At 48.3% G+C, this 19,768-nt stretch overlaps 1 protein-coding gene across 4 annotated transcripts in view; it reads right to left on the reverse strand.

Moving 5' to 3' along the window:
- The window catches only part of TCERG1 (transcription elongation regulator 1), a 29,086-nt gene extending 11,548 nt beyond the window's left edge, over window positions 1–17,538 (reverse strand). Inside the window, exons 1-13 of one of the 4 annotated variants that reach the window (XM_074552533.1) lie at window positions 17,387–17,538; window positions 16,401–16,626; window positions 13,902–14,054; window positions 13,588–13,825; window positions 10,807–11,049; window positions 7,215–7,277; window positions 5,790–5,987; window positions 4,425–4,540; window positions 3,226–3,311; window positions 2,757–2,917; window positions 1,918–1,984; window positions 1,348–1,483; window positions 392–481 (exon numbers count right to left, since the gene is read on the reverse strand). In XM_074552533.1, coding sequence (XP_074408634.1) covers window positions 392–481; window positions 1,348–1,483; window positions 1,918–1,984; window positions 2,757–2,917; window positions 3,226–3,311; window positions 4,425–4,540; window positions 5,790–5,987; window positions 7,215–7,277; window positions 10,807–11,049; window positions 13,588–13,825; window positions 13,902–14,054; window positions 16,401–16,626; window positions 17,387–17,460 — 1,851 coding nt within the window. In that variant the 5' untranslated portion in view covers window positions 17,461–17,538. Of the gene's footprint in view, window positions 1–391; window positions 482–1,347; window positions 1,484–1,917; window positions 1,985–2,756; window positions 2,918–3,225; window positions 3,315–4,424; window positions 4,541–5,789; window positions 5,988–7,214; window positions 7,278–10,806; window positions 11,050–13,587; window positions 13,826–13,901; window positions 14,055–16,400; window positions 16,627–17,386 lie in introns of all 4 variants that reach the window. The other 3 variants (XM_074552532.1, XM_074552534.1, XM_074552535.1) reach the window with 3 other exon arrangements.
- Between the last annotated feature and the right edge of the window lie 2,230 nt (window positions 17,539–19,768).

Raw genomic sequence — 19,768 nt, forward strand, 5'->3', positions numbered from 1 at the left:
AAAGCTGCTGAAGTGAGAACTTGCTGAACAATAAAAATGCACTTTAGATTTCCCCCCAAACGCTTTTTCAAAAGAAAATAGCTAGATTGCTTATTATGCCAATACTTTGACAAGATACTGATGACTCTCACTATTTCATTCAGGTTTCAGCAGTGCTCTGCAGACATACAACTTCCACTGTGTCAAAATACGAGACCTTCCAACCACAGGAAATAAAGCAACTATCAACACTTTCCCTTGCTGGTTTCTTCCACTTCCAGGCAAACCCTAATCGTGATAAAAATCCCTTGCAGCACTTATTAGTCTGAAAGGTTTGCAGAAACAAAGACTGAGGATTCAAATAAACCTGTAGTAGCTGTGTCTGGATGGGAAGTGAATTTAACTTTTTTACCTGTTTCCTTTCTTTTGGGTTGAGCAGCAAGTAACGAGGATCAAAAACAATCTTGTGCAGCTCTTTCTCCCATGTTGAAAAGGCAGAGACCTTTAATTAAATGAAGATGAATATACAAACTATACAGAAGTTGTAGAGTTTTCCTTGAAAACACTAAGATGTGATGAAAAGAGGGAACCAAACTCATCCTGCAGTTCTCAGCACTAATGGATGACAGAGGCTGTCATAGAAAGTTTCAACATCAATTTCCTCTGCAAACTTCTAAAGAATAATACACACTACTGCTGAGTGACATTAAAAATAAAATGTATATTGAAAGAAAGCCTTGAGAAGCTGTGCTCCATAGGCAGCTGGAACCACTTCCAGTTTTCAGTTACTATCCAAATTTATACTCAACTAGTTTAATTTATCAAAATTGATTGACATCAAGTACATTTCTTTAGTTAACTAAAAGCAAAGAGTCTCCCATTTAAGGATAAGTCTGTACAGACTAGAGTGAGAGTTGCTGCTTTTCTCAGTAGAACATTTCCAAAAAGATTAAGGACGTGTCCACTCTGTGTGTCCTATTCATCTTCAATGGCAATTTCCACTTATGTAATTACTTAATTTGGGGGAAAAACAGGAGGAGGGGGGAGGAAATTATCTGTCTTGACCCTGTCATTTCAGTTACAAAATCTTTGCTGTAATTTTAAGTTTCTTTGAAATCTGGGGTTCTGTACCAAGACCTTTCATTGATCAGAGGAAGGATGAGATTGTTTCCACAGACAAAGTGCCACAGGTTTGGAATTCACCAAGAACTCAGGAGGCTCTGCATGAGCCTCCCTCTCTCTCACACACACACATACAAACACACACACACACACCCAGTTCTGAGCTGAGCCTCCCTCTCTCCCTCTCACACACACCCAGCTCTGATCTGAGCCTCCCTCTCCCTCCCACACACACAGGCTGCTGACCCCTCTTTCCAGCAGCATGTCCTTGAACTGCTTCATCCGAGCCTCCAGCGGGACGATGGCTCTCTCTCGAGCAGCTTTAATCTCAGCCTCCATAGCAGCCTCCTTCTCAGAATCAATGTCTTTGATATCATCTTTCCTGAAAAAAAAACAAAGTGTAAGTTGAGAAGTAAAATGTCAGCCCTAAAGGTCAGAACCTGAACCACATCAGGCCAGGGCAGATATCACTGATCATACCAGAAGAACAGGCTTACAGTCCATAAAAGCCATTCTCAGAGGTGGACATGAATAGTTTCACACCCAGCGCTCAGGAGCCAAGGTATTCCAAGTAACTTCAGTGCCATTTCCATTTCAACTTCCAAAACACATGCTATTTACTCTCTGCACAGGTTTCAGCTATCTCAGGAAAATATCAAATACCTGATCTGCTGAGCAACAGAAAGCTGATGACTCTTTTCACCAACCCTCTCCATTCCAATTATACTCTGCTGGACACAACACACATGGCTCAAGTAACAAACTTCAGTTGTTTTACCACACAGATCACGTGGTATTGAAAAAGCAAAAACTTACTTGCGCTTTTTTATTTTAATAGGCTCATCTTCATTTGCTTCCTCTGCAGCTTCATGCTCTTCTCTAACTGTAACAGATTTCAGTAAGACTTTAGGTTTTATATTGATGAAAATTTTTACACTTATGAGTGAAACCTCATGCAAAAACCAAGGACAACATGTGCAGCAATTGTGTTCTGACAAAGGGAGAAGACACGTGGTTCTCAGTCACTGTCAGAGTCACACTATGGGAATCTGGGGACAGGACCAGTGGACTTTAGCCAACTTGAAATTCAAAATGACAAACACTGAGCTCTTATTTTTAGGGGAAAACAACTCAGGCTTAACAGTCTAATGAAGCACACTTGGATCTACCTGATTACCTGCACTTTGCTCTCCTCCAACTACAAAGCCAACATGCCATCCCAGGACCATTTCCTAGAACTCAGGCCAGAGAGAAATCTCATCTCAGCAGCCTTTTGAATGCTCTCTCTCTCAGCAGCTATTCCCAAACTCTTTTTGAACTGATGATCTCAAAGTTAATTCATCTTCTATGAGAGCCCGTTCGTACATTATGATTAATCTTTTCTGGTCTCTTTCTCATAAAACAAACACAATCCCTTTTTTTTAGTCAATAAAAACTGTGGGGATTTTTCAACCCGTTGGCATTTAGCAAAACAATTAAGCTTTCTCCAACAGGCTATCTTTTCTCAAAAAGACTCCATAATCTGCATTTCACATTTACCCAGCTTTTCAGTAGATCTTTACATTTCTGTCACTTATTTAAACGTTACAAGCTTTGGAAAGCAAAGTATTAAGTTGTATTTACGCTTCCTAAGAAGGCAATAAGACTGCTCTTACTAAGTTTTTTTCCTTCGTCCATTCCCTTTTTGTGAGGAGGTTCTTGAATGATTTTGTCCACATCAGCTCTTCCGATGAGGTCGTCGGGTCGGTCCCACATGGAGAGCCGTGTGGTGGGGTTGTAGAAGAACACACGTTCATCACCAGTCCACACCACGCACCTGGGCATGGGAAGGAAGGCTTGGATTACCCTCACCCACAGGGCCCTGCTGCTGCTCACAGCCTGCAGCACCACGGTCACACACAGACCCAGCTCCCCCGACTGCACAACTGCCTGCCAGCCACTGCTGCTGCCCAGCTCTGACCCCGAACTGCTGCTTTTCTCTGCTCCACACTGGAAAATGCAGTGATTGCATTTGAGACTGAGATATTAAAAATGCAGCACACTAAGAGCACGCTCTCCACACACTGTCACTTGCTCTAACTCCCCAGCAACAGCCATGCCAGTCCCACAGCAGCAGCTACCTACCACGGGGTGCCTGGAATGGGGGTGGTGGCCACTGGCTTGGCCTTCTGAGCTGCCTTCTCTTCCTCTGTCATTTCTTCCTCTTTTGGCTCCTCAAGGAAAAAACAGGTTTGAGGATCAGGCAATGACAACTGGCAAATTATTTATTACACAGTAACCAACTTGTTTTACTGAAACCATGCTGACAAGCAGCTCAAAATGACACTTCATCCATGCCTAGAACAGAAGCACTGGAATTGCAACAGCAGCTGCTATTCCAAAAATCTAAGCTCCAAAACCTCTAAGCATTTAATTAACTTTTGACTTTGACAAAACCTTACTTAAATACCTTTCTAGATCTGTATGAATCCTAGAAATCTAGGAGGGCCCGAATACAGGTGTAAGGGTGCATTTTCTGACAAAGGAATTTTCATTTATTCGTAAAATTAGTTTGCTTGATAATGAGACACACAGTAGGAAACAGTGAAAACCTGAAATAACCTCCATAGCAGAAATCAGCAAACTGGTAACTACCTCAGAAATAAACAGGGCGGCTTGGAAGAAAACCCAGTAACTGAATTCTGTGGTTTTGCCTATTAAACTACATTGAAGTTCACAGAAATCAGGATAAAAGCTTTAATTTTTATTTAAATAACTTTTAGTATACTCAAAAACTATGCTGTTTAGCCCAGCAATATGCCTCCAAAAGGAAAAGTTACTTTTGTTTACTGGAAACACTACAGCCCTCTCTAGGACACGTGCTCCTAACAGCCTAAACTTAGCAGTTACAGCACAGGGTGAACATGTGAGCTTTGTGTCAAACTGCTAAAAATAATGAAGCAAAAGAAATAGAGAAAAAAACTATGAAATATTAAGTATTTCAAACATTCAGGACAAGTTCCATTTTCTGAGTACCACAAAATCAGTCAGAGGTTAGCTTATTACACCACATCTGTGTAATAAGCTAACCTCTCTCCCATGCTCTTACTAACTTCTTAATTGATATATTATATATGTTTCTTTTGAATGTTAATTTTTCCTTATGTAAAGACATTAACAGAAGAAAAAGATCTGAATCCAAAAATGGAGGCTTTCAAATCCCCTCAGGAATTTAAGAACTTGAATCACTAACCATGGCTCCTGACAACCTGCCTGGGCTAAGATGCAGCCACAGCTGAGGGATGTGAGACTTCAGACTGGCTTTTGGGTTCAAGGCCTTTTACCTCCTTTATCAGTTCTTTTATAGGTTCTTCTTTAGACTCTTCTTCTTCTGTCTCCATTGGTAAAGGCTCCTCTGAGGGTTCTTTAATTGGCTCTTTGACCTTCTCCTCCATTTTTTCTAAATAAAGGTAAGAGTCTTCTTGAGCATTATTAAGAAACAACTATAGAACCATAACAATTTTATTTTTATTGGTATAATTTTCCAAATACAATATGAACCCAAAGCTTCTTTTCAATATATTATCACCACTTTCTGTCTCTTTTGGGGTTTACAGGGTCTGCTTATGAAGTTGTAGTTATCTCCTGTGCCAAGACACTACTTGGTACTGGAAAATGAAATATCATGATGCAGCTATTACACTACAAGGCTGGCTAGAGGGTACTAACAGAAATGCTAAACCAATAATAATTCTCAACCAACAGTGAACAATGAAGACCACTTTCACATTTTAAATGTTGCGGACAAAAAAAATAAAAATCAATGCAGAACCACCTGGGAATTTCTCAGCACACAATTTTTTAATTTACAAGAAGTATATAACATATTATCTTTTCTCAGCAAAATTAGTATTTGCTGTCTCAGATACTGTCATCTCAGTAAAAAGACCTACTATTTAACCTGATTCTTTAGGAAGATGGGCATTAATTGAACCAGCAGTGTAAGTGTCCTGCATTTGTCTAAACGAAGACTTCTTGTAACTAAAAATTCAGGAGACAATAAAAGGCATAACTGTTTGGATTTGCTTTCTTAAAACACTTTACGAACTGAGTAAGAGCCACAGGACCTTTTCCCCGGACATTCCTCCTTATTTATTATACAAGAGCAATTGTATCCACCCATGGATCCAACGTGCATTTACATGAACACAACGTAGAGATGTGGACAGGGGGAGGTGACATTATTTTACTTCATACTCCAAATCTATTTATACTTTATCTTTATATACTTTATATTTATTTTTTAAAGATCTGAAATTCAGCACAATGATCTTCATTTTGTCCTAGTCTACAGCCCTTGGTATGACTGACTTTTCCCCTCAATTCCCCTCACTTTCTGTCTGCAACTGGAACCTTCTCCAACGTGTGCATGGGAGGTACTCACCTTCTGCTGGCACAGGAACATGCACTGGCCCTAGGCACAAGATTTGGGAGCAACTCTAGAACCAAACACTCTTACAGTACAGTGGGAAACACACTAAAACTTTCAGACTGAAAACCACCTCATATGGATCCTTATAAACAGAACTCCAAAGTATTGTTAAGGGAGATCAGGGATTCGAAATACACGCGCTCACACCTTCCAACACAACCAGCGGCGCTCTGAGCCACACTCCCAGTACAAAGCTGTAGGAAAAACCCCGAAGTACCTTTGTCCTTCAGCTCCTGGGGCTTTTCCCAAGTGGACTCCAGAGTCCTGTTGTTGTAGTAGTAGGTCTTTCCGTCGGCTGTCTTGTACTCTGTCCACTCGGAGACGGCGGCTCCGGCCAGGGAGGCGGGCGAGGCGGCGATGGCCACCTGCGGGTGGATCATGGGCACGATGGGGGGCGCCATGCCCGGCAGCACTCCTGGCAGGGAACAAGCAACAAGCAAAGGGCACAGTGAGCGCCAGGGCAGGGCCTGGGCACCAACACCCAGCACGGCACTGGCTTAACTCACAAATGTCCAACCCATAGAAAGAAACACAAGGATTGTTGTCAAAGTTCAATTGGAAAGCAAGGCATTGTTACCAAATTTCTTTCCTGTGTTCTGCAATCAGTAATGCCCACTCCCAGGCAAATTGGATTTTAATTAATTTGTTTAATTCTGCAAAGCACAAAGCTTGTTAGCTTTTAAGCATTTATTCTATTATTTTAAAATAAGGTTCTCTATTTATTAGAAAAGTCTTTATCAGAATGCCTGCAGCAAATAATTTGGGTTAAGTGTACTCCACAGCTTAATTATGCTGCTGGTGTACAAGATACTCCTATTGCTCTTAAAAAAGGCGAGACTGGATTGAATTTGAGCCATAGAACAGAACTCTGATAAATCTTAAATACTGGCATTAATTCATAGCCTTGGATAAAACCTGATGAGAATGAAACAGCATCAGATTGTTGGGTTTGTTTAATACTGCAAACTGATTGAAAAAACCCAACATTTTATTGAAATCCTAAAGCAAAATGGCAAGTAAATTCCAAAGATAAGAAAGCCAAAATGCTGCAGTGTCCCATTATCTCTCCACTCATCCCAACAAACTGAGGATAATGAATAGATTTGGAATGACAAGTTCTAGAACAACCAATTGGATAGGATTGGAACTTCATAAATTTGAGCCTTTAACACTGAGGAAGTCTCACTTTAAATAACAGAAATCACACATTACACACTGCCATAACGTGTTTTCAGCGAGTGAGTATTCATAAATCCACAATTGAAATATGAAAGTTCACACTCAGACACACAGACACGCACACAACATGCGAGCACAGCCAGCCACTGCACATGTGGAGCAGGAAAACAAAAATCCACACAAGAAACTAGGAACTAAGTATGGGCATGAGAGTCACAGTCATTACAGAACTCAATGGTTACAGAAAACTGTACAGAGTTTGGGTACAGAATAAGCTGACACTAACAGTTATTTGGGGAAGTTATCTCCTGACCAAATACGATATTTCATTTATACTGGTTTTGAAAATAAAGTATATGTAATCATTGAAGTGGGGAAGCAAATAAAGAAATAAAAGAAACAACCACATTCACTACCATGCCAACTTACAGACAAAACGAACTAGGATGGGTTTGGAAATTACCGGTCTTGGTGGTAGCGACTGTCTTTACATACGGGCAGCTGACTATTTGCATCATTGCTACACCTGCAAAACGGATAGGAAGCATGTTGGAAAGCTGCCATGGGACGTCAGCTACCACGGGCTGCTACGGACTTCCTGCCACAATTTGGAATGCCATTTGCAGCTGGCAGAGAAGAAGCCTTCCAGCAAGAAAATGGGAATTACTTTTGCTTCAATGTTTTATGCCAGATCAAATATAAAACTAATTTTAACCTGCAGCAACAGTCTCTGCCTATGTTAAACCAGCTGCTTGGCAAGTTATTGGGATGTCATTAAAAAGCAAAAACGTCTTTCAATGAAGACTCAGGGGTTTAAGTTCATCCAAGGGGGAATGCGGCTCCCCTTGTAGGGCAGCAGCACAAGAAAATATCCCACTATGGGGCTGCTTGCACAGGCAGCCTCTGCTGGGACAGACCTGTGGGGAGCAGCAGCACAACAAAAGGGGCTTCGAGGTTCCCAGTCTGCTGCTGCAGCTAGAGAGCAGAGTCAGGGCAGAAGGACAGGTCTGAACTAGTCAGAGCAGCAAAGCAGGGCAGGGTGGACGGCCAATGCAACCCAGAGGGAAAGCTGAGGGTAGGGGGGTCACTGCAGCAAGGCTGCAGGTGAAAGAGAGGGACTAAAAGAAATCAAAGCAATGAAGCTGCAGACAGAGGTACACAGAGCTGCACTAGGTCAGGGACATTTCCTTTATTTTTCATTATCAAGAATGGCATGAGCTGAAAATGCTTTAAAAGCCAAAACTCGCCCTGAAAGAGGTGGCACCATGCACTAGTCAGCTCTCCAGCTGAGTAAGAAATGACACAAAAAGGCACAAAAAGGCGAGCAGCTCATCCTCTTTGATCAGATCAAAATCAGTGGGAAATCAGACAAGGCTGAGGAGAATGAATTTCCAAAACCTCCATTCTGGGTGTAGAAGGCAACTGTAGAAGTGCTCTCTGGCTGGTCCAGTCTGGATGCTCAGAAACTGAAACACTTCCCTTCAAAAGTTCAAATTCATCATGTGAGGCGGGAAATGCTCCAGTGGAAAGTGAAATTAAACCCCTGTTTAAACTAAAGTAGTTTCTGGATTTGGTCATTAGAGATCTAGTATGCAGAGCATACATAAATACTGCCAATTATTTGAAAATAAATTTGTGAGAAGACAGAATTGTAATGTTTTTTAAAAATAATTTCAATGAGAGAATTGCAACTAGTTTTCTTTTCAAAAGTATTGAACTGAGACATGAAAACATTGACTTAAACAGCACTGATTGAAGTGTTTGCCTAAACTGCAAGGGTGGTCATGTTATATACTTGACAATGGACCTGAAAATTCGTTTTGTTAAGGAAGTTACAGCATGTCTCCAACATGAGTCAGTACAAATAACACTATCTGGGGATTGCTGGAGTTAGGGATGCTGCAGCACAGATTAGACTGAGCAAACACCCAAGCTGTTTCTGCTGCCAAAGTCATTCCCAAACATAAAACTGACTTAAAACATAGGAATTGAGAGAAAGCAGACTTACTTTTTAAGATCTGAGATATCACTAACAAACTCTTCCATTTCTCCTTCTTACTACAGTTTAACGCAGGGATTAACTTTGAAATCACCTGACATTGGTATTGTTCAGCTCTGTCCCTGTGACTTCAAATCCTCTGGCTGGTCTCATACCTGGTGTTGAAAGCCTCAAACACCTACAGCCTAACCTTCATATGACCTTCTGACTTCACCTGATACTGTTTTGAAGTAATTTGTCTTCTCTTCTGCTTCTTGTTATTGTAAAATATTTTACAGTTTTCCTTTTCTTTAACAGTGCTTAGAAACCATCCCAACCAACTCAAGCCAAAATTAGCTGAAAGAAGCTGACAGATTTCATTCTGTAACTAAGCAAACTGATAAATCAGACCCATTACTGGAAGCAGCACTTTGCTGCCAGGAGTCCTTCCTACATGCTATGGGTTCCACCTGCAGCCCAGCTCACAGGAAAAACTGGTCAGAGCAAAGACCTCTTACCAGGGAAGTGCTGAAAAAAATAACTTTCAAAAATGAGTTTCAGGAGATTGATGTTCCTACTCTGTCTTTGCTCCTGTACTGCACTACTCCCTAAACTTTTTTGAGTGAGAGCTCACAATAAAGCCCATTGTGGGCCAACACTCAGGATCTCCATTTCCACTGGCACATTTCTACACTGTCCTGACCATCCCATTTTACCCCACAGGTCACACCTGCATAGGTCATATCCCTCACAATGTGTAAGGGCCCTTTATTCCATGCTGGTCCCTTGCTGGCAAGGTTAGAAATGGCAGTTGAGAGTACTCAGCTGATCATCTTTGAGGCTTAACTGTTTTTATTATTCCTGCAAACCTCATCAATAAAGACACGTCTTTCTCCTACCCTTTATTCATTTGTTGTTCAGCCTGGAATATCACATTCAGAATAGTATTTGTTTCCTGGTTTAATCCAAAGAGTACTACACTGCAATTTCTTTTTCAGGCCAATACAGATTAAAGCAGCTTTGCCCAGTTATTTTAGAAGACTATTCTAAAAGTAGAGGCAGCTAAAAGCTGGTGCTCTCTTCTAGTCAGCACTTTAACTGCTTTCAGGCTTTTTTTCTCTCATCAAAGGAGTGAAGGGTTACTTTTCATCCATGTAATTCAGTGGGGAGGTGAAGGCCTCCCTCCACATCCACTGGGTGGCTGCATTAGGACAGCAGCAAAGCCACCTCACTCAGCTTGTACAGAGGCAGAAATATGAAGATGCTGCTCAGAGCTGCTTCTTTTGTCTTTTTAAATCTGAAACTAACTTGGATCTAATACAACTGCAGTCTCCTGCCTCCCTCTGCAACACACAATCATCAGTTCCTGGTGTATGCTTAGTGCCACTGTGCACTGAAACGCATCAAATTTTATCAGAACAGGAACTCAGCGGTATCCATGAAATGAAAGGTGGTGTGTAAGTGCTAAGTGTCATTAGTGATCTCCTGGGAGGCCTCTGCAACAACTACAGGCTGAGTCCAATATTTTGTCAGCCTAAAATTCCTTCCTTAGGTATTTAAGTACTTCATAAAAATTTAAGAAACTATGATATATCCAGAAGAAGTGTGCTGCCATCTAAGATTCCTTCTCTATGTTCTTTAAACCTAAAGCCTGTGAATAACAGCACACTGGCACCCTAAATGCCTCATTATGGTCCTCAGGTCACACCTCAACACTCAGCATCCTACCCAATGGCTGCAGCCTGAGAGAACTAGGAACACCTGATGTCACTGGGGTCATGATTCCCATGGCAATTCTTCCTGCTCATCCATGTCCTAGTGAATATTTATGCACAAGACTTCAGGTCTAAATCAAGTAAGTAGAAAAAAATTAAAGCAATATTGCAATTAGTAAAATACAGTGCTCAAAAAGATATGTTCTTTGTTAATTAAAAAGTCTGTCTGCTAACCCTGAATTCTTTCAGAGATACTCTGAGGAGAGGATCCAGGCAAGTTCTGTACACAGTGGACACATGAGTGCAAACAACTGACAACATGGACATGTAGCAGACAAGACAATTACAGTTTGCCAATTTACCTGGAAGTGGAATAGGCATGCCAGGAAGGGGGACACGAAATGGAGGTACCATTACTGGTGGAAAAGCAGGAATTGCTGCAGTTGGTTGAGGTACTGCATGAGGAACTGCAGGAGGCAATGTCTGTGGGACTGGCTGGGGTACAGTCTGCACAGGTGTAGCAGAAGGAGCAGAGGTTGAAACACTGACTGATGGTGTGGCAACTGAAACACCCGAACTCGGGGTCTGGTCTTGTGTGGTAGGTGCTGATAAAAAAACACAAAGAACACCTTGTATCTTAGACACTGCAATATACTGCTGCAAACATACTGGCGCTCTGTTTCCCGGTACACAGCAGCTATGCTCAGATATAACCAGCAGGAAGACACCCCTGGACAAAAAATACTTTGCCTTCTCTGGAACATTAAATATTCACAAAGAAAGACAATTTCCAATTTCAATTTGTCCCGTTCTTTACACTTAACATATCTCTACAGCAGAAGCAGGGCTGTATTAAAGGACAAACACGGGCAGAAATGAGGCTCTATTCTGTTCACAGAAACAGAACATTGCAGTAAGTTTCCAATGGCAACAGGCTGTCCTTGTGTTACACGAACACAGGTTCTGCTTTTAACAGCAGCAGCATGTGCATGACAGCAGTCTGCCTCAAACTATGCTGGGCTGCACCCCCAGAGCAGGAAAATAGCAATAAAAATGTGTAAGTAAGTAAGGAAAAGTAAAATACTTTTCTTCAAGAGCTGCAAGAACTTTCTTAGTCTTCAGTGCCTCCCAGCTGGAAAACACACAACTGGCATTCAGTTCTATAATCCTTGCAGCATGACTGGTTTCAATTTCAAATTGTTTTAATTGGGAGCAAACAGTCTCAGAGCACAGGGCAACAGGAACTTGAGACAAGTCTGCTTAAACTTGTAAACTCACTCTGTAAGACTTGGTGCGGAGGTGAAGGGAAAAAGAAAAAAAAATAAAGAAACCACACCAATTTACAGCCATATTCCAATGGGCACACCGTGCATTTTCTATTACTACCAGAAACATTCCAAACAATATACCAGCATTAGCATATTTAAATAATGATTTTTGATCTTTTGATAAGCGTTTCAGAAAGGGTGAAAGTTCTCAGCAGTGCCTAACATTTAGGGAAACAGAGCAGTCAGTCAGTATGTGATTTGTAAGACCTAGGTCAAATCAGTACAAGGCAAGAATGAAGCTCAGCCAGAAGTCCCAGGGTTTTTTTTACAGGTCAAGTCTAAGAGTTATAAAATTATTTTAAATTATAAAATTTCATCAGCTAGGCACAGACACCAACAGTAACAGTTCTTGGAAGCAAAGACAAAGTTTAGCAGATAGAACAGGTAGAAGTGGAACAGATTGTCAGCATTCAACATCAGGAAATTCAGCTTCAGAGAAGATGCATAAAGTGCTGCCCCCAAAGCACGGCTAGCTCTCCCCAGCCTGCCACTAGGTCAGGAGCAGACACTGACCTCCCAACTGGCTTGTTACTCAGCACAACAATTAGAGCAGACCATAGTTCAACACAGTCAATTAACATCATTCTGAGTTATCCTTCAAATTAAACAGAAGCCCTAAAATGCTCTGAACAATACAAGTTCTCTGCTGCTCTAGCGACGTGTCCTTCCTCCAGCCTTAATGAAAGCAGAATTGAAGGGTTACCTAAATCTGACTCGCTTTCACACACAGATTCTGAAGTTCGGGTTAAATGGTGAGTTCAGCTGACTTGTCTCGCCTGTTACAGGAAAAAGATGAATTCCAGAGAATGCAACTCTGCCCCACAGCAGGAGCTGGAACAGTTCACCTCCTGCACACTCTCTGGCCTGGCTCAGTGCACACCTCTGAGCCAGTGCAGCTACAACACCCAATGTCCAGTGCCAGACTCCTGCTCAGCACCAATGCCGTCTGTCTGTAGCCCTGCATGCAAGACAGGACACTCTCTGAGCTGCTCCTTGCCCTGCTCACCTGGCTCTGGGCACGGGGACTGACCTCGCTCACAGCAAACGGACCCTCAGTACTTAACACACACCTCTAGGCCACACTGAGGCACCTGGGCAGCACACACGTGCCAAAGGGCACTGCAAACCACGCTGGTGTGTGCACAGCCATGCATTTATGTGCGGGCTGCATCATTCAGTCCCCTTTCCTTACTTGGAAAACCCCTACAAGCAAAGGCTCAGTCCATGGAAGCAGCAATAATCTCCAGACTGTCATTCAAAGGTCACAAATGAACAAAAATGCCTCCAAGGACTTTCTTTTTCCTCTTTGTGGAACTCTAGAAAATAGGAACTGAGAAGGCTTAGGCAGAGGAGTAATGCTAATAAAACTAATACAACAAAGAAACTCTATTCTGTAATCAACCAATGCTCACAGAGCAGCAGCTCTGAAACCCAGCCTACAGGAATAGATGCCGTGGAGGAAACGAGGAAATTGCTGCAACTAAACTCCTACCTCAGATCAACATTTCTTGTGAAACACTTTTAAAAACAATTAAGCTCTATCTGTAGTCAAAAGGAAACAGATGTGTAATAGCTCTGAGATGATGTGATAACAGCAGAAGAAAAATATACAAAGACCTGAAGAATTCTCTGAGACCGGGGAGAAAGAAGTTTGCATGCAAGGTTCTTCTGGACTAAACACTGTACTTTAAATTCACACTCCATGCTGAAACAACTTTGTCCTGAATACCCATGCTTTGCTGCAGCAGTTCCCCATGCAGCAACCCCACCACCAGCTCCCAGCACGGCGAGGCCGAGACACGGCCAGGTACTCACTGGAGTTGGTCTGGGACACTGAGGTGGCCGTGGTGGTGGTGGAGGTGGTGGAGGACTGCGTGCTGGAGGAGGTGGATGGAGACGCTGCGGATGCAGGGCTGCTGGTGGTGGGGGTGGAGGCCCCCACGGCCTGGGCCTGGGCCGCCAGCATGGGCGTCAGCTCTGACTGCTGGATGACCTTGACGCCGTCCGGTTTGCTCCACGCCGACTCGCGCGTGCGGGCGTTGTAGAAATAGACCTGGGGAGAGCAGCCCTGTGAGCCACGGCCCGCTGCAGGACAGCCACCAGGGCACCCCGGCCCTGCCCCGGCTCACCTTCCCGTCTGGAGTTTTGTTCTCCACCCAGATCTCCTCAGCTGGGGGCATTGCTGGTGTTCCCGGCGCAGACACCGGCGGCATTCCTGGAGGGAACATCATACCAGGAGGTGGTGGCATGCTACCCATGGGAGGAGGCATAAATGGTGGTCTCTAAAGGCATATAATAACAATAATGATAATGATAACAAAAATATAATATCAAGCAATTTTCCTTTCTTAGAGAAATAGCACACGCTACAACAACAGTAAGGACAGCTGTACCAGGTTTGGAAGCTTCCCTAACAATCCAGTGCTCCCAGATCAGGGAATGTACTTCCAGCCAGCCCCCCACCCATGGCAGAACAGCTGAAGCCATCGCTTCTGAGATACAAACATCCAGGCACCTAAAAAAGGTGGAATGAACAGAAACGTGCTCAAAGTCTCAGAGTCCTCTCCTGGAAAGGAGAAAATACTTCAATGGAAGGAAGAGAAAGAATGGAAGAGCTGTTCTCAAATAGCTGCTGCTCAGACATCACCGTCTGTGAACCAAATATCCCAGAAACTCAACAACCCTCCCAGGAGAGATATGTTAAAAAAACCTAAATTACAAGTAAGCATCCGGTTTGCCAGTACAGCTGAGCAGTGGGCTTAATTAAAATCCATTACACTCCTAAATTTCCCACAAACTAAAATTCTAGCTAGTGACAATTAAAACAAAAATATGGTGAAATTACATGTTCATTATTGCATGATAAGAAAACCTGACCTGTCCTGCACACAGTTACCTGAAAGCCTGAACACCTGTTTGTAATTCAAAGTACATTCAGTTCTTTCATTTTACTTATTTACTTGTACTGTTTGAAATTCCCTATATGCAACAAGCACAGTGAACACTTTCCTGTAAAACAGATGACAGAGCTCACAGAGTTCTCTGGCTTACTCTGCAAACACCAACAGCTGCCCTTACTGTCCCCCTCACTCCAGCTCTGAGTGTCACCCCGAGCCCTGGCACTGGGACACCCAGGGCTCCTGTGCCACAGGGAGGGGTGGCCCGGTGACCAGCTGCACCCACAACTGCAGCTGCACCCCTGGCAGCTGCCAGTGCTGCCACGTCCTTGGCCTCTCTTGGGAGCTGCCCTGAGATCGGTGTTTTAAACTGCTCTTTAAATCCACATTCCAAACTAGTAACAATTGTTTGCATTAAATACTACTAGAAAAGGAAGCCAAGAGTGCGTGGATGGCATTCTACACAAACAAAAAAAGCCCTCAATTCAAGTGCAACCTGCATTCTCTCCCTTGTTCCTCCTCAACAGCTCCTGCACCTGCTTCACCACGAGCTTCCTCTTTCTTGCTGTTACAACTGTACGAAGAATCCCATCTTCCACCTGCTACATCTCCTTTGCCCACTCCAGGAGTAAAACCACGTGGGCATTTGGTGCCAGGTGTGCAGCCAGGGTCCCAGCACAGCCTGAGCCCTGAGCACAGCTCCTCCCACTGTGACCAGGGGCTGTCACCATCCCGTCTGGCTGGGCACGGGGCAGGGAGTGCAGCCAGCCCTGAGCAGAGCTCAGTGCCAGCCCAGCTCAGAATCCCAGCCCAGCTCAGAATCCCAGCCCAGCTCACACACCCAGCCACGGCTGGTGCTGCTGAGGAGCTGCACAGCTCACAGCCTGTGTGACAGCTGGGACCAGCAGCACACCCTGGATGGAAATCAGACACAGGAGACACCCACAGCCAGGCCTGGGATCCAAAGTAACTCTGCTTGGTTCTCCAAACTGCAATTAAAATAGTGGATTTAATCCATAATGCCGTGTGGGACCATTCAGCTCCTCAGCCTCCCCACAGCCCATACAGCACTTACACTGCCCTAATGGGAAGGTACCCCCACAAAGCAATTAAATATCAGCACAAGGCAATTAAAACAATCAATTTCTCATTCACAAAGGTGCTGTCCCTTGCAAACTGTTCAGGCCTCAGAAAATCAGACACAAGACCTTAAAGCATCCATCAGTTTAGCAGCAGAGGAGCTGAGCAGAAGCTGTATTTGCACACCACAGGTATGCAGCGGTGTGTAACACCACAACTGAGCGCTGTGTTCTCACCTTGCCTTGCTGTTTCCTTCACCCATTTCCATTCTCATACTATTTCCACACAATCACAGAATCAATTACATTGGAAAAGAGTTCCCAGCCCATTGAGTGTAACCCGTGCCCAATGCCCACCTTGTCACCCAGCCCAGAGCACTGAGTGCCACGTCCCATTGTTCCCTGGACACCTCCAGGGATGGGGACTCCAGCATCACCCTGAGCCCCTTTCTGTCCAGGCTGAGCCCCCGAGACCCCTCAGCTGCTCTCATCAGACTTGTGCTCCAGACTCTCCACCAGCTTTACTGCCCTTCTCTGGACACACTCCATGTGCTTCCTGAAACTGAGGGGCCCAGAACTGGACACTTCCACGTGTGGAAACAAAGAAAAAAAATCCCTGAATCCACTAAACCAGCCCAGGAGAATTCCTTACCTGCAGGTGCGGAGGCCCCATGGGCGGGGGGATCCCGCCCGGCGGCGGCATCGGGGGCATGCTGGGGTCGAAGGGGGGCCGGCCGAAGGGGGGCCGGGGCGGCGGAGGAGGGCCCCGCATCATGCCGAAGGGCGGGGGCGGCCGCAGGAGGGGCGGGGGGCCCCGCAGCACCGCGCTGGGCGGCGGCGCGGGGCCGCGGAACCGCAGCGCCTGCTGCTGAGCCATCCTGGGGAGAGAGGCACGGGAACACGGTCACTGCCGCTGCCGCGGGACAATCCGCTGCGACAGCCCGGGATACCCGGGCGGCACCGGCAGCAGAGCACAGCGTGCCGCTGTTAGTGGGTGAAGCCAAGCGTGCAACTAGCTCGAGATGCGCTTCTGCTACACCACTCAGGGTTATCAGTCCTCACAGTGAATTTCCCCAATGCTAATGGGTACCCAGAGCGGGATGGGGCATACAGCCACTGGCAAGCGCATCTTCCTTATCCACCGGAGCGCCCCGAGCACGGCCGGGGCTCCGGCTCCTGCTGCCGGCCCGTCCCGAGCCGCGGCAGCCGGCGGGCCCGGCGGGCCCGGCTCTGCCAGGGGCTGCGTGGCTCGGGTGTCCCTGCAGGCGGGGCCTGGCCCTCGCGCGGGCTCTCGGAGCCCTCGGCCCTCAGGAGCGGGTAGAGCGGCTTCGGAGCGGCTCCCCCGGGGCCCGGGGCGCCCCTGAGCGCACTGCGGTACCACGGGCGCATGAGGAATAGACCCGAGAGAACCCAAGGTTATCAGACGGAGGGCCACGCCAGACACGATGTGTCCGCGCTCCGCGGGCCCCGCCGGCCCCCGCCCGGGAGCGGCCCCGGCCCGGCGAGCGGGAACAGGGCCCGTCCCGCCGCACGCGGGGCCGGGAATGGAGGCGGGAGGGCCCCCGCCGGCCCGCCCCGCCGCACCCGGTCCCGCGCGGCAGAGCAGATCAGCCCCGGCCCGGCCTGGCCCAGCCGTACCGGAGGTCGGTGCCAAAGCGCTCGCCCGCCGCTGCCGCCGCCTCCCCGTCGCCGCCGCCGCCCCGCTCCGCCATGGCCGCCACCGTCGCGCGCACCCGTCCCGCCCCGCGCGTGCCCCGCCGCGTCCCATTGGCCGTCCCGCCCGCCCGTCAGCGCGCGCGGGGCCGAGCTCGCCTCGCCATTGGCCGTCGCGCCCGCCGGCTTTGAATGGGGGGAGCCGGGCGCGCCGCGATTGGCCCGCGCCCCTCGCGCCTGGGGTCACGTGAGGCGCGACCCGGGGAGGGAAACGGATGTGACTCTCACGCCGTAAGGGAAGGGGAGGAGCAGCATCCAATCAGCGGTGGGAACAGCGTGCGCCAATCACCGCCCGCAGCCGGCGGTGCGCGCCCCCCCCACAACCAAATAGGGAATGTCCCGCCCCGTGACGTCAAGGGGGCACCGAGCCAATGAACGATCCTGGAGGGGGACCCGGCGGCCGCTAGGGGGCGCCGTGCGCACAGGGGGTCCGGGGGGGCTCGGGGGGGTCTGGGGGGACTCCGAGGGATGCGGAGGGTCCGGGGAATATGGGGGATCCGGGGGGCTCGGGGGGATCCGGGGGGCTCGGGGGTCCGGGAGGCCCGAGGAGTCCAGGGGAATCCGGGGGTCCGCGGGTCTCGGGGGTCCGGGCGATGCTGGGGGCTCCGAGGGACATGGCGAGTCCGTCCGGGAGCCCGGCACGCGGGACCGGGACGAGAACGGGGCGGCGGGGGAGGCACCGCCCACCTGCACCCGCCCTGTCCCGGTGCTCGAGACCCGCGCCCTGGCACGGGACAGCAGAGCGGCTCCTCCCGGGGACGCTCGGCAGCTACACCGGGAAAGCCCGGAGTTACGGGTGAGCCGTGCGGGGACCGCTGCCGGCACCTGGAGCGTGCGGCACGGAGGGGACATCGCGCACTGCCGGCACCGGGAGCGTGCGGCACCGGGAGCGCTCGGCACGGAGGGGACATAAGCGGGGCAGCTGCAGCTCTCGGTGCGAAGGAGCCCCGGGATGTCCGAGACCGGGCCGCGTTCCCGGACACAGTCCGGTGCTAACCGTCCGCCAGGCCCTTCCGTCCCCAGCCGGTTCTGTGATCCCGCATTTCCCGTTCCTCTCCTGCTCTCAATAAAAAGATCTGTCTTTGCTTAGATCGTGACAATAAGGAATTGCTGGGGGCCTTTTGGCCGTGCTGAGCCACAGAGACTTTTGCACGCTCTGAGTTCACTGCGGGGTCTTTATTCGTGTGCTTTGCCTGAGGCTGCTGCCCCGCTGAGGATGTGGGGCAGGTCAGGGGGTGCTGGGGCTCCCCGGGAGCCCGGTGTCCTGCTCGGGGTGCGGGTGGCACAGCCGGGGCTCAGGGCCCGGGGGATGCAGGGCTCGGTGCCCGCTCGGGGCAGGGGATGCAGGGCTCGGTGCCCGCTCGGGGCAGGGGATGCAGGGCTCGGTGCCGCTCGGGGCAGGGGATGCAGGGCTCGGTGCCGCTCGGGGCAGGGGATGCAGGGCTCGGTGCCGCTCGGGGCAGGGGATGCAGTCGGGTGTCCCTCCCGCCCCGTCCCCACCGCATCCCCCCCACAGGCCCTTTCTGATGGCAGGCTTTAAAACCCGTTTTGCCCACGAGTGCTCAAATCCCCCGCACACAGTGGGGCTGCCTGTCTTCCACGCGTCTTTCATCCTCTTTTATCTCCCCGCTCGCGGTTGTCTCCATGTTTTATTGATGTCAAGCTAGCAGGAGCAGCTGCAGGGCCCTCTCGCAGGTTCGGGGGGGCTGGAGCTGCTGCTGTACGCCACCCCCTCACCTCTGTGTTCTCACAACATTCCAGTCAGGAATTGTCGGACTGCAGCTCCTTCAGGAGCAGGTTGTTAACGGCGAGCTGCAAAACACGAGTCACTTTGACGAATCTGCTGGCAGCTCCCCGTGCTGCAGGACGTGGCTCCTGGCAGCAGAACCATTTACTGTGATTGATACGCACTCCCCTGGATTTCATTGAAACCGAGAATTCCCGTGGCTCAGCTCGCTGTTTGCCTGGACACCCTCCCTGACCCCCGTGGGCTCTGGGGTACCAGGGGACTGACCAGAGGCTCTGTTAATCCCTCAGGAAGCCATGGCAGCGCTCCCGGAGCTGGGAGGACATTGCTGGCCGTGCCCCTTGGGGAATGGGGCTGTGGCAAGCACTGGAGCTGGGGAAATCTCTCTGGGGGAATCCCAAACCCAAGCAGAGCCAGTGGATCTGCTGATGGAATCCTGCTAATGGCTGTGGGTACACTGGGTCCAGGTTTTCCAGAGGAATCTGTGGCCCTGGTTCCCCTGTCTGTGCTGTGCTGTGCTGTCCTCCCCAGAGCCGTTGTCCCCTGGCTGGAAAGCTGCT

Source organism: Zonotrichia albicollis, chromosome 15 (assembly GCF_047830755.1).
Source record: "Zonotrichia albicollis isolate bZonAlb1 chromosome 15, bZonAlb1.hap1, whole genome shotgun sequence".
NCBI lineage: Eukaryota > Metazoa > Chordata > Aves > Passeriformes > Passerellidae > Zonotrichia > Zonotrichia albicollis.